Raw genomic sequence first — 14643 nt, forward strand, 5'->3', positions numbered from 1 at the left:
TTACAAAAGTTCTTACCACACAATCTATTTTGAAAAAAACAATGCTTAATAATTAAACAGCAAATTTTTTTTTGTATTCTTAACGTAAAACAGATATAGAGACATTATGCATGCTCTGTTATCATATGGCTTCCTGAAATGATACCTTAATTTAAACACTAGAATTTTTTGGGGGCTTTGTATTGTGTTTGTTCTTATTCAAATCATAATACCATTAAGTTGAAGATAAATCTCAAGGTCATTATTTCAGCCTTGAAGTTTGGAATCTTAAGAACTGTCTGGGCAAGTTTTTTTTTTCCTAAAGAGGTACTGTGTGATATAATCTGTAAACAATCATTGACATTTACACACCATTAAGCAACTGCAAGTCTAAATCAAAATATGAACAGACAATAAATGGGTCTAAAAAATTTACAGGTAATCAATTAAATGTAGGAAGTCATGGCACATTCAAATTCATATAGTAAGCTAAGTATTTTGAAGGAAAAAATAAAATATGACCATTTTGTTGTCAGTTTAGATATTTTTGTTATCAAACTATTTGTTAGCAATATATATTTTCACTTGGAATTCTCTAGTGCCTTGTATGCAGACAATGAACTTATTAAGCTTATAACCAGACGATTTGCTACATGTCCTATCGTTATAAAATGGCAATATATTCAGAAGCAATGGAACAAACTGGTCATACAAGTGCATTAGCTTATGAGTCTTTGTCCTCTCAATACGTACAGTACATGTACTATAAAGTTATACCTGGGTCAAAAGTTTAGACCACCCAGAATTAAAAATCTGCAATTTCTAAGGAGTACTGTAAATTTTCTTTAATGTAAAAATTAGCCCAGGGAAAAAAATATGTAATACTCTAGTATTATGGAATTTGTTCCTTATATATTTTTTAATTAAAAATAATATGTACTTGTAATTATATATTGTACTAAAAATAAGACCAAGATAGAAAAAAATATACAATACATATGTATTGTGGATTTGATTATTACTATTTTTTTTTTATTAATGTGACTGTTGGCTTGTTCTAAGATTGATAATTTTTCTAAGTAATGAAAAAAACCCAGAGCTAAATTAATGGATTCTTAGTGGAATCTGATCGTGAGAGAATTGATTTTGCAAAGTTTTCCAACTTCTGGATAGCATTAACTTAATTATACCAAGCCCACTAGAGTTACAGAAAATGACATTTGGCTCTTTGTATGTCACTAGGACTTCACCCAAATTGTCATTTAGTAGGACAATCCAGTGCAAATCAGTCGATTTAATTGTTTCCTTTGTCGGGCAAAGTCAGGAGTGCATTAGGAAAAGTTCATTAGTGGATAATGGATTCATCCATTTTGATCTACCCTGTTCTACCCTGAGAAAAATGGAATAGACAGGGAAGATGTACTTTAAAACTATGAGACCTGTACTGTTAAATCAGGCTGTACTTTTCCTAAAGTGCTCTCTTGTGGACATGCCACCGTTAGAGTACTCTTTTGTACTCTGCTCGTCATTTAAAAACAGGGTCATTCACTAGAGGATTGTGGGACTAAATGTTGACTGTAAGAGTCACTCAACAGTACATAGGACTGTCATTTTAAAAGCTATCTTTGCTTTGCGGTGACACTATTATTACATCACTTGACCCACACTGCCGAAAATATTATGCCTTTGTGGGTTAATAAATGCACAGGATATAAGTCACTGAAATTAGGATACCAAATTTAGCTGACTTGAATTTGTAAATTATGTAGGAATATGTGTATGAATATTTATATGTTTGTTAAGTCAATGCTCAGGGTGAAGCACTTTATTGTGTTGATAGCAATCTATTACAAAGATTTTATACTTGGTATTTTAAATATAAAAGTGTTGTTTTTTTTCTCTATCTTTCTCAAGTAAATTAATGAGAGCTGAGTCAATTACATTTGAAAGTAAGGGTTTTTTTTTTCTTTCAAGGAACTTCTAAAAATTTTAAAGCATTTTATTAATGTAAGGAATTTTTTGCTCTGTGTTAGTGTTAATAGGAAATAAACTTCTGGGAATTTTTTTTTTTTTGAGGTTTTTAAATTTATATATTTTTAACTTGTAAAACATAAAATTCACTTTAACTAAACATAAACATACATAAAAGTTAAAGAAGATAAACTATTTCTAAAGATACCAGTAATTAAATAATAAAAATGTCATGTTTGTTGGCATGATAATTAAAAGAAAGATTTATTGAAAAAAATATGTTGACAGAATATCATATCAATTTTTCCAACATTGTGTCAACAGATTATGGAGTCATTAATAATGATCATTATTGTTTCATTAATTTTTTTTATAGAATCAGTTCATGTATTTGACACAATAGCTCTCTGCAGAAAATTGTTAGAAGTTCTTTGAAAAAGCATATTATTCTGTAAATTCAAAAAAAAATTGTTTCAAACATTCAAGACAATAGGATTTCAAGAATTTCTGTCAAAGATGTTCCACTAGTATTTAGTTGCACAGTATGTTATCGAAATGTTTAAAGTACTATCTTGTTCACTTCAGCCAGGATTTGTCTTATATTGTGCAACAGATCCATATGGCATTGTTATGGCAAACTTCAGTTTGGATTGATTAATTGATCATATGACAGATACAGAATATCACACCTAAAGCATAGTTCGAGCATAAAGATTTTGAGACATTTTACTTAAAGTGTCTAATAGATCAGTTTAACATCAGTCCATATCTGTTTGTGTGGGCAGTGATGTTTTATTTTTTTTTTTCACACAATTGAGTGGGAAAAAAAAATGTTATCAAATATAGAATCTTTGTGATTCTATAATTGTATAAGCTAGTGTTTTAAACAAGGCAATTCCTGATGTCCAATCCTATTATGTAATTTGACTTTACGTAATAAAATGTTGATTAAATTAAATCTTTTGATACAATGATTGACTTAGAGGGAAAATGTCTGCAATAGAGGCATGTATTTTGAAGAACAGGAAATCCCCCCTATAGTATGACAACATTGAAAATATTAAATTTAAAATATCTGTAATGATAGTGCAAATATGGGCTATCTTCTAGTCAGGGGCAACTGCACTACTGAGTTGACCTTTATCAGGCAAAGTGTTCTGAAGAATAGTGGACAATATCTTCCTATATCCAAGTAGGTTGACCCTTGACCTTTGACATTGTGACCTCAAACTCAATAGGAGTCAACTGCTTTTTAAGGGGGTACCAATGTACCAAGTTTGATGTCTGTCAAGAAAATGGTTCACAAGATACTGAGCGGACAATATCTTCTTATATCCAGAGTAGTTTCACCCATGACCTTTGACCTTGTAACCTTAATATCAGTAGGGGTCATCTATTCCTTAGGGGGTACTAGTGTGTCTCAATCAAAGGGTTCTCAAGATCTTGATTGGACAACACTTGTTCTATCGACCGACAAACTAATTTGCTCCCTTTTTTCAAAGGGGGGCATAAAATGGCATTATCAAATGCTGTAAGTTTAGCCAAGAAATGGTCTGTTAGCCTGAGCGTAGCTAAATCTTAAGCTGTATTCTTTTCAGGGTCTAAATATTTTGGCCAACACTTGCAATGAGAAGACAATGGACTGGTACACTAAATTTACTGACCATGTGGCATCTGAGGCACTTGCCAATGAAGACACAGTGGCTGTGGTTAATAGAAGGTAGAATTTTTAAAATGTTTGAAGAAGATAGCAATTATCACAAGATAGTACATATTGTAATTATAAAATCTGGTCTTGTAAGATCAAGTGAATTTAATTCAGTTTATCTAGTTCATTTAAAATTTTGTTCACTTTCTCTTTGCAACCAACTACAGTCAAACCTTATTATCTCAAAAAGTTTGTTCATTTGTTAATCATTGCTAAAACATACAGTTGAACTTTGGTATCTCGAACACGGATATCTCGAATACCTTGGATATGTCGAAGTCATTTTGAAGTCCCAACTACTCATTCCTTAAGTATTTTACCCTGGATATCTCGAATCCTCGGTTATCTCGAAGTATTTTCTTGGTCCCTATGAGTTCGAGATAATGAGGTTTGACTGTATTAATCACAAAGTTTCCTTTAAAGCTATCCTAAATCTTGCATTCTCCCGAAAATCTTAATTGAAATTTAATGCAAAAAAATTGAAATCTTCCCCCAAAATGTCCTTATAGATATTCCGCTGATACTGAAGCATATAGCAAAGTGCCAGGGACAACAAATTTTATATGTGTTATGAACATAATTCATCACATCCAATAAGTTTGTATTATGCTTAAAAATAGAAATGGAAATTACGTCGCTCTAAGCATAAATTCATTATATGTGTGTTTGCTATAACCTTGTTTTACTGTATTTCCCATACTTATGATTGCTTTACATTGTTGTATGATAACATATAAGTGTATATATGTTCACAGAAAAAGTCCAGCTTCTGATATGTTTTTTTTCCCTTCTATTTATTATTGTATGTAGAGTAAGAAAGGATTTTAAGGAAAATTTCCTTATAAATAAAGCTGTATGAACCGTTTTACAAATGTATAACATATTGTTTGTTCTGAAGCATAGGCAAGCCAGTAGTATTTTTTTCTGCCTCAAAGTGAACCATTGTTAATAAGCACCACATTTTGAAAACAAAATTGATTTGCTCTGAGAAATAGCAATAAAATGTTTTGAGTTTGTTTGATGTTTTTATGGTTGCCAAAAAAAGAAATAAACCAGATTCTAATTTAAGCTCTAAGGCTTAAAACTAAAGCAAATGTTTTCTTTTAAATTAACAATTCATTGCCCCAAAACCATTATATGTACAGTTAACTTTCTTTTCTTGGAAAGTAAATGTACATTAAGGACATACGCAAGGTACCTTACCTACTGATAATTTTTCAAGATATTCTCAATAGATTATAGTACCATCAGATGTTCGTAGACAAAAAATCAGCATGCATTACCAGGGGTTTTGAAAAGATATCAATTGATGAAAATTCTTGTATAATTCAAAGAAAAATATACAAAAATTACTAAACATATATTCTAGATGTTTTGTTTATCCAAACTTGTTTTAGAAGAAGTGTACAACAACATATATGGACATAAAAATGTAGCACACAGTTCCTTTAAGTATTGGAACTCTTCAACTCCAGGGAAAAAGACAATAAAGTTCAAACTATGTTGCGTATGTCCTTAAGTAAAATTCCAGATGAAAGTAAATCCTCTCAGAATAAGAAAAAAAAATAGCTAAGTTACTGATTTTGATGGAAAAGATGTTCATTTTCTTTTGAATATTTATTAAGTTCCTAAATATTTGTAGGTGCCTGTGTGAGTTAGCCCGACAAATTGGTTTCACTGAGAAAGCATTGGATGGATTTTTGTTGGACAGAATTCTTGGCCTGTATAGGCAGGTGGTAAGGAACTTTTAATCATGTTAAATCTCTGTTACTTTCTGGGGAAAAAATTCTTAATTTGCTCACCAAAAAAAAATCTTAATTGTGGGGGGGGGGGGGGGGGGGGTAATAACTTATTTTTTTTGGTGTCACCTGAGGAAGGAGCTCTTACGTATTGCTTTATCATAAGTAATCTTCTGAAAAATTAGACTACTTATTTTCCAGTACAAGAATGACAATAAATTTGGAAAAAAGCTCCCCAGGTAAAAGGGATTCAATTGTCCGAATAAATGGACTTGTCCCTGGAAGTAAAATTACTACATGTAATTATTTAACAGGAATTTTTTTGTATTTTTGCTTACACTGAATAAATAGACTATGTTAATATTTAATATCAATCTTTCACATTTGTAGTATTGTATTTGTTGAAGAATTACACATATATGCTTCTGTGGTTAATTTTCAATGTGATAAATATTTTGCAGTCATCAGAGGAATCGGCCAAAGCTAAAGTACACCGAGCTAAGTCTTTTGTACATCATCAGATTCCTATGCCAAACATGTTCTCCGTGGTGATGAAGGAAAAGATGTCAGGTTAGGCATAATGGTTAAACACAGATCAGTTTGAAATGTTAGAAATTACAGTAAAACTTGTCACATCCAGACGTTGTGTATTTAGAAATCTTGCCTAATACGATGGAAACTTTTAGTTCCTCTCAGTTAGTTCAATTGTTTAAAATACTGCCTAATCCAGAATGTTGTCTAATCCAGCCAATTTCTTTGCAACTGGTTGTGTCCCAATAAGACAAGTTTTACTGTGTATAGGCACCCCCCCCCCCCCCCTTCATCTGAAAGGAAATCTGTTAATCTATTCTGTGAACTTAACAAGGCTTTCATGTTTGATAGTCCTAAAGAGCCCTTTCTGAGTGTTATTTTGAAAATATTTTTTGATGTTATGAAGACTTAAATTCACTGCCTTTCATTGTCATTGATCTTTTAATGTAAAACATGGTGTAAACCTTTCTATTTCTGACCAAGAGGAAGAGATATAAACTTCAGGAATCATGAGAATGCCAGGGAGTTGAGCTGATGTTCAAGATCATTTTATTTCGCTAAATATAAATTTGAGTGTCTGTTGGGAAAAAAAATGACAGCACTAGGAAATAGGTGGTAGTAGCCAAAATTTGTCTCTTATCTAACATGGAAGGGAGTCGATGCCTTGTATTCATGTTTGTGGTAAAGTAGATAAAAATGAGGAAAAATTAATGTACGTCAAATAGATGTAGTCTTTTCAGCCTATTTCCAGAAATCGCAGAGATGGTTTGTTAAAAAAAAAAAAAAAACAGACACAAAAAAATGAAGGGTGCATATATTTTCATTTTTTCTCTTTTCTTATGTCATTGAAGAAACTGACATATCATAGTTAAAATAAATGTTTATGAGCATTAGAAGTTGTTTTTTTTCTGACATTTCCTTTATCCACATTTTTTTTACAGGATCCAGTCAGATTTTTTCCCAGGGAACTGGGGATATCCTGATGGACTGCTGTAGTGACTATTGGAATGGGGAAGATGTCTGTCCTCTAACTGAAAATGACAGGTACTGTAAAATCACCTATTTACGTGGTTTTAGGAAAAAATATTTTATTGGTTTGTGGGGCTTTGAATTCATGGTCGAAGAAATGTTGTGAAATTTTACATTTTGAGGAGAACTAGCTGCAGATCTGTACCTCGCTGGTCTGAAAAAATTGGGACGAATGACCAGAGAGCTACAGTGCCACCCATTAAAAAAAGTGTATATTTATTGTTCACAAAAAAGTGCACCGTTCTTTGGTTTATTTCACCATATATTTCCAAATATTACTAACCGTGTGTTCCTAACATGTTCTATTACTACTTTCATAACAAAACTGCCTGTACAAGTCATGCACGAAGCACTTTGGACCGAATTGTCTTGCCATCCAAAATGGCAGTATAAATAGGCAAAAAATTTTATGGTCTCAATTTCAGGCCCAGGAGGGCTATAAACAATGGTTTGGGGAAATGTCTTGTTGTGGAAGTAGTAAAAGAATATGCTAGAAACACACGGTTAGTAAAAATTTGAGATGACAGCATTAATAATCGGAGAAATAAATCGAGAAACAGCACACTTTTTTGTGCGCAATAAATATACACTTTTTTCAGTGGGTGGCACTGTAGCTCTCTGGTTGTCCATCCCAATTTTTTCAGACAAGTGAGCTACAGATCTGCCGCTAGAGGCGACATGATTTTATTGTTCTCTTCATACCATGAAAACAACGAAAATTATGCCTCCTCAAAAATTACTGATTTTACAGAAGTTAAGAAATTTACACAGTGCATGGTTTCATGATGTTAATTTTGTGGAGAAACAAAGCAAAAAGTAGTATATTGCCTCTGGAAGTTGAAACTTACAAAATATTATTTTACAGGAAGAAGATGTTGGATTTCTATCACAGATCCAGCATGGCTGCCTATTGTACAGCATTTAGTTATCGACCTTTGACCCAGTACATATCACCGCAACTCTGTGAGAACTTCATACAGCTACCTCAGTATTGGTCCAGCATGCTGGAGCGAACCTCTGTCTCAGTGTAAAGCTTCTCTTTGACTTTGATCAGCTTGCGTTACTATGAACAAGTTTATAATAAGTATATCAATATGGATTGGAGATATTTTTAGTTTTTTTTTTAATGTGAAAGACTAGTTGATTTTTCATTTTTTTCAAAAAAATTAAATGCAAAGAGCTGAGAGTAATGGAGTTTTGTATAATTGTTAAAAAAAATTCCATTTTAAAAAATTCAGGTTTGGAAAGAAAATAACTTTTGAATATATTTTTTACTAGACTAGAAAATTCTAACAATCTTTGGTTTTACAGGAGCTCAGATGCTGATATCCAATTTGATTCTCAGTTATGGAAGGATTCCCGGGCCTTCAGTATGGACTCTCTGTTTGACAACACCAGTACCTCCTCAGTAGAAGACACCATTGGTTGTTGTCAGGCCCAGAGTAATCAAGTGTTTATTGGGATGGTCACAATGCAATATCAGGCTAGGCAGGTGGGTAGTGTAGTTAATAATTGGAGCAAGAAGCATTTCTTTTTTAAATGGCTTTCTTGTATTTAGCTAAAGGTTCTGCTTCTTTTGCACAGATATTATTTTGACACAAAATATCCTACCTGAAAAACCTGAACTGCATCAATCATTATTAATTTGGTTTGAATTATTCTTGCAGGATTTTGTTCAGCTCATTGACAAATTAGAAATTGCCTGCATCAGATTTGTTCATTTTTCACAAGAAAATGAAGTTAGAAGCAGAGTAAGTAAGAGTTTTCTCCCTTTTGAGTCATGTTTATCATCTTTATTTGATTGGTTTTCTCAAACAATTTACTTCAATTTTTCAGGTATTTTCAGAAAAGATGGGATTGGAGGCAGGCTGGAACTGCCACATTTCCCTGAGGTCAGATTTGGGGATGGGAACAGCCCCTACCAGTGCTTCAGTCTCGCAGGTCGAACTTAGCAACCGGTATTCCAGTCGTCACTCTTCTGACACTGCCGCCAAGGAAACCAATGCCTGTGCCAGACTTTTTCAGTCACAGGAATCCATTAGATCTCGAAGCTACAGTGCACCGAGTATTGTCAATCTCGACTCCTCTCAAGTCCGATTTCAAATGTCTGACAATGGTAATAATAAGCAACGACAGCGTTTTCTAAGTGAACATCAATGTGAGCCTATAGTTCCTACAGACACTCAGAACCAGGGGAGTCCAGAGATTTTTGAAAGTGAAACCACTCCACTGAATTATGAAGGAGAAGGAGAGGAGATTATTTTAAAGTCCTATGAGTGGACCAATCAGACTTCAGATAACATGGGGAGTGGGAGTAGAAATGCTTCTAGTTACCTGACTGATGACAGCTTAACTGGTGCACTTGATAATAGGGTAAATATTTTCTATTGCAGTTTTCTGTTTTATTATGGATTTCAAGTACCAAAGCTACCGGTACTAGGTAATCTTATCTATAATTTTGTTTCATGGCATACTTCATCCTGTTTTATTGTAGGCTAGACTACCAAGAGGAATAGAGAATATTCGACCACACCTGGAGAATGTAGACAATGTACCTCTGTTAGTGAATCTCTTCACAGACTGTACCGCTGAAAGTAAGTAAATGCATCATTGTAAATCATATACCAACCGTGACTTACTGCTGTCAGTCTCATACTGAGGATACAATTTTTATTCTTCATTTTTCGTTGCAAATGTTTCCAATAGATTTCTATATAAGAGAATTTTTTTCTCTTAATGAAACACATGAAAAAATTAGTAACTTTGATTTTTTAAATCATTTTTATAAAATTTTAAATATTTTTATATACCTTTTACATGTAAAGAAGGGTGTCCACATTGCTTCATTTTACTCAGGCACTGCAGTACTTTGTGAAAATTTGACTTCATTATAATAAGGAACTCACTGTATCTAGATTCAATTTAACTTGGTTGTACTGTTCTGTAAATTTTGCAGCCACTCGTGAGATGATGGAGATCATGCAGGAACACGGAGAGGTGGTGGTGTGTACTGGGAGTAATCTCAACATTGAAAATGTCGATCTCTTTCTACAGGGGGACTGCAGGTCAGAATTCGTCTGTACAATTTAGGGGCACATATTCTAATGCATTTCTAAGATTAATTCATGAAAAGGCATGAAGAAGAAATTAATTATTACACATGAATAACACATTTTTAGCAATGCATTTTGTCAAACTGCTGTAAACCAACTTTTGGAAATATTCATGAGTTTTGCAACCTACTTTTTTCTCTCTTCTTGAACCAATTATTTAATTGTGTTTTTATTAGAGTGTTTCATCAGATTCAAGAATAAACATTTGGGGATGAATTGTAAATTCACAATTAGCAAATAAAATTGCTTTATAATTATACATGTATGTTGAATTCAAACATTAGTTTTAAAATGGAATAGAAGCAAAGAAAGATTTTAATATTTTGAATATTTAATTTTGAATATTGAAATTTGAATGTGTTATACAAAATATTTTCTTTGTCCAGTTTGGCAGTAGAACCCTTGTACCCAGTGGTGTGTGCCAAGAATGCCTCCATGATGAACCAAAGTGGGGATAACTCCCTAACCCCCATGGCTATAGCTGCCTCCCTCATCAGCCTTCCTTGCCCCCTCATTTACAAGTACAGAGACAATGTTGGAGTTATCCAGCTCATTACAGAAGTAGGGAATTTCTCTTTGTGGTTTTTAATCATTTTCCATGAGCTTTATCCTTTTGAAAATGTACTAATGAGCAAATGTTTAACACTTTTGCAACTATACATTTTTAGGTCACCTGAGTAAACTCAGGTGACCTATTGCTATCCGTTTTCGTCCGTCGTTGTACGTCGTTCGTCGGTCGTAAACTTTTGAACATTTTTAGCTTCTTCTCTGAAACCGCTGAACCAATTTCAACCAAATTTGGCATATAGTATCTATGGGTGAAGGGGAACAAAAATTGTGAATTTCATGGTCCCTGCCCCCCTGGGGCCTGAGGGGTGGGGCTAAAACCACCAAAATTAATGCAATCTTTTAAAATCTTCTTCTTTACTCCTGGACATCAAGCAGTCAAACTGTTGGCATCATTGTAATGAGCATTGAGTCCTCTACCAAAATTGTGAAATTCATGGCCCCAGGGTCAGGGGTTCTGGTGCTAGGGCGGGGCTATATAGATCATATAGTGAAAGTGCATTATTTCTTTGAAAATCTTCTTCTCTGCTCCTGGGTATTAGATAAACTAACTAAGTATATAGTTATGATGAGTAAGAGTGCCTCTTCCAAAATTGTGAAATTCATGGCCCCAGGGTCTGGGATTCTGGTGTTAGGGTGGGGCTCTATTCATTATTTAGTGAAAATGCATTAATTCTTTGAAAATCTTCTTCTCTGCTCCTGGGTATTAAATAAACTAACTAAGTATATAGTTATGATGAGTAAGAGTGCCTCTTTTAAAATTGTGAAATTCATGGCCCCAGGGGCAGGGGTTCTGGTGTAAGGGCGGGGCTCTATTGATTATATAGTGAAAATGCATTAATTCATTGAAAATCTTCTTCTCTGCTACTGGGTATTAAATTCAGTAACTAAGTACATAGTTAGGATGAACAAGAGTGCCTCTTCCAAAATTGTAAATTTCATGGCCCCTGGATCAGGGGTTCTGGTGTTAGGGCGGGGCTCTATTGATTATATAGTGAAAATGCATTGATTCTTTGAAAATCTTCTTGAAGACTTCTCTGCTACTGGAGACTATTTAAACAAACTAAGTGTATGGTTATGATGCATAAGGATGCCTTTTCCAAAATTGTGAATTTCATGGCCCCAGGGTCAGGGGCTCTGGTGTTAGGGCGGGGCTCTATTGATTATATAGTGAAAATGCATTGATTCTTTGAAAATCTTCTTCTCTGCTACTGGAGATTATTTAAACAAACTAAGTGCATGATTATGATAGAAAAGGATGCCTCTTCCAAAATTTTTAAATATATCGCCTCAGTTTTCGGGGTTCTTGAGAGGGGGGGGGGGGGGGCTCTATTGATTATATAGTGAAAAAGCATTAATTCTATTAATTAATCATTAATTAATCCTGTCGGCTCCTTAGTGTTGAGCTGATAAATAAATTGCTTAGCTATGATGAAAATGGGAGCTTCGAACAGAATTTTTAAATCTTGTGGTCCTAGGGTCAGGGGTTCTGGCATAACGAGGGGGGGGGGGGGGGCTTTTGATAATACAGTGGAAAAGTGTTCATTCTTTGAAGTCCATAGTAATGATGATGAGGGTAAATCTTCCAAATTTGTAAATTTCTTGACCCTTGGTCTTGGGTTCTGGTGTTAGGGTAAGGCTTTGTTGAGTCTGTAGTGAAAATGCATTGTACCTGTGAAATTTTTCTCTGCTTCTGGGCATATCGGAAGCAAACTGAGTAAAAGTTTAAATGATATGAGTAAGCATATTTCTACCAGATTTTTAAACATATGGACCATTCGTCTAAGCATTCTGATCCTGGGCAGGGCTCTATTAATTTGTATTCTACTGAGAGAAGTTATTCCCCTTTTCCATTCACCTTTGATAATTAATCACTGTAAATAATGTATTTGAAAGGTTAATAGAATAAGATAATTATGCAAAAATGTTTATCGTATAATTAAAAAAGTACTTCCTTAGTTTAAATAATCAGGTAGACCTGTAAGTAATAGATAAATAAAAATGAGACAAAAATAACTTATCTTATTAAAAGTTCTTCAAAGACCATAAGAGAGGTCAATGCTAGAGATCTTAATATGGGTTTAAAAATAGTACAGAAGCACTAATAGTTTGTTAATAGTCTGCATGGTGATAATGTTAAGTGGGGGACAGATTAGAACTCAATTTCTGAGTTGATAGTGAATACTAGACTAATTATTTTGTTGATCCTGATCTTCCTACTTCTCTTGTTTTTGTTCCTCTGCTCTGCCTCTGGGTATTAAGTAATCAAAGTAAGCATGCTATATGTATAGTTATGATGAGCAATAGTGCCTCTTTCAAAATTGTGAATTACATGGCCTCTGGTGCAAAATACAAACCAAATTCAATTGTTGGAAAGTTGTTACGCGATACTCAGGTGACCTATAAGGCCCGTGGGCCTCTTGTTTTGAAAATGAAGAACTTTTGAATTATCAAAAATCCAAATGAAAGGTTGATTTTTTTCTTTTAAATTTATAATAAATTCAATGAAAATATTGCATCAACTGCAAACAATCCTTAAAAAGCACTTGATAACCTATTTACCAATATTGTAATTTTTTTTCAGGCTCGGACATTTTTGTTGTCTCTGAAGAACACCTTTTACCTGATGTTGTGTTACCACCTGTCTGTAACCCTGATACAGGTCTTTGCCTCCCTCCTCCTCCTACCCCCAGTCCTGGCCCCACAGCACCTGCTGTGGCTTCTCATTTTCATCATCCCCCTCCTTAGTCTTAGTATGATGGGGAATGCAGTAGATTTCAGAATAATGAACAATGCCACTGTCAAATATCCAAAGACTATAACTAAAGAGGTAATTTATTTTCTTTATATCCTTAGTAATATTTTGATAAAGATGCCTTTTATTACCGGTACTATTCTTAAAAGAAACCTAGTGACTCCTAATGGATTAATGATTTATTTTTCTTTGCGATGAAAACTTAGATACCTTAGTTTTTCTGCACAATCTCCTTGGACCTTTCCGGCAAGCTGGGACTATGTATTTTAAATTTTTTGAAGACTGTATTTTTTTGTATTTTTTAACCTTATAATTCTTTCTGAGTTTCTTTTGATGGCATTTTTAAAAAAAAAAAATTAAAAAATTAAAATATTATGGCATAATTATACATGTAAAATGTATTTAGTAATGTTACATGTGTAATGATGTGACATATGCTAAGCACTATTTTTTGTTCTTATTTCCAGATGATACTCCAGTTTCTCTGTTATTACTGTTTGAGATTCCTACCAGCCATTATTGTGTGCTTGTTTTGCTACACATTTACCCTCCATTCATTCTGTGAGAGTGTTCCACCCAACTTTCCATATTCTTGTGCAATATTTAGTTTTAGGTGAGTTGATAAATACTTTCTTTTGGAGATTTGTACATGGTAGCATTTTAAGGGGAATAATTCTTGTCAAGATACTGTATACAGGGAAATTTTTGCCTCAGTTTTATTTTCGCCCTGCTCACAGGAGGGCAAATTTAAAACTTGGTGAATTCAAAGAACATAGAATAATTTCTTAAACTGAATTGTGACTGGGCGGACTAAAAACGGGGCAAAATTGTTTGCAAGTATGAAAGGGCGAAAATAGCATGGGACAAAATAACCCTGTATACAGTAGACTACTATATTTCATTTTTCCCATTTGTTACAGCATTACAGATATTTTTGTAAATCAATTAACCTGATTAATTTAATTTGATGTGAGTGATTTGGTTTTATTTTCAGCCCCCAGAATGGTACTATAACTTGGTATGAGAAGTACTCAGGAGGTCTTATAGTGGCTCAAAATATACTCCTCTTCCTATTGGTTTTATTCTTTGGTAAGTAATAGACATACAGTTTTGTACTTGACACTCAGTATGTTAAATTTAATTTTTATTGTTTCTTGTAATAAATCTATAATAATTTGGACAACCCATGAATAGAGTGTTTATTCATCAGCAGTGAGATGTATATGTAAGTTAAAAACTACATGTACAGTA

General features: G+C 33.6%; 1 protein-coding gene across 1 annotated transcript in view; it reads left to right on the plus strand.

Moving 5' to 3' along the window:
* LOC133190425 (transmembrane protein 94-like) overlaps positions 1 to 14643 on the plus strand; it is a 34064-nt gene that overhangs the window by 17636 nt on the left and 1785 nt on the right. The window contains exons 13-26 of the mRNA XM_061326054.1: positions 3549 to 3670; positions 5301 to 5394; positions 5859 to 5967; positions 6870 to 6972; positions 7823 to 7984; positions 8269 to 8449; positions 8625 to 8708; positions 8794 to 9330; positions 9452 to 9551; positions 9914 to 10022; positions 10457 to 10631; positions 13222 to 13467; positions 13860 to 14005; positions 14387 to 14481. Of these exons, the coding sequence (XP_061182038.1) occupies positions 3549 to 3670; positions 5301 to 5394; positions 5859 to 5967; positions 6870 to 6972; positions 7823 to 7984; positions 8269 to 8449; positions 8625 to 8708; positions 8794 to 9330; positions 9452 to 9551; positions 9914 to 10022; positions 10457 to 10631; positions 13222 to 13467; positions 13860 to 14005; positions 14387 to 14481 (2263 nt within the window). The remainder of the gene's footprint in view (positions 1 to 3548; positions 3671 to 5300; positions 5395 to 5858; positions 5968 to 6869; positions 6973 to 7822; positions 7985 to 8268; positions 8450 to 8624; positions 8709 to 8793; positions 9331 to 9451; positions 9552 to 9913; positions 10023 to 10456; positions 10632 to 13221; positions 13468 to 13859; positions 14006 to 14386; positions 14482 to 14643) is intronic.

This window comes from Saccostrea echinata, unplaced genomic scaffold (assembly GCF_033153115.1).
Source record: "Saccostrea echinata isolate AGI-Se365-2 ecotype Australia unplaced genomic scaffold, CSIRO_AGI_Sech_v1 ptg000022l, whole genome shotgun sequence".
NCBI classification, from domain to species: Eukaryota; Metazoa; Mollusca; class Bivalvia; order Ostreida; family Ostreidae; genus Saccostrea; species Saccostrea echinata.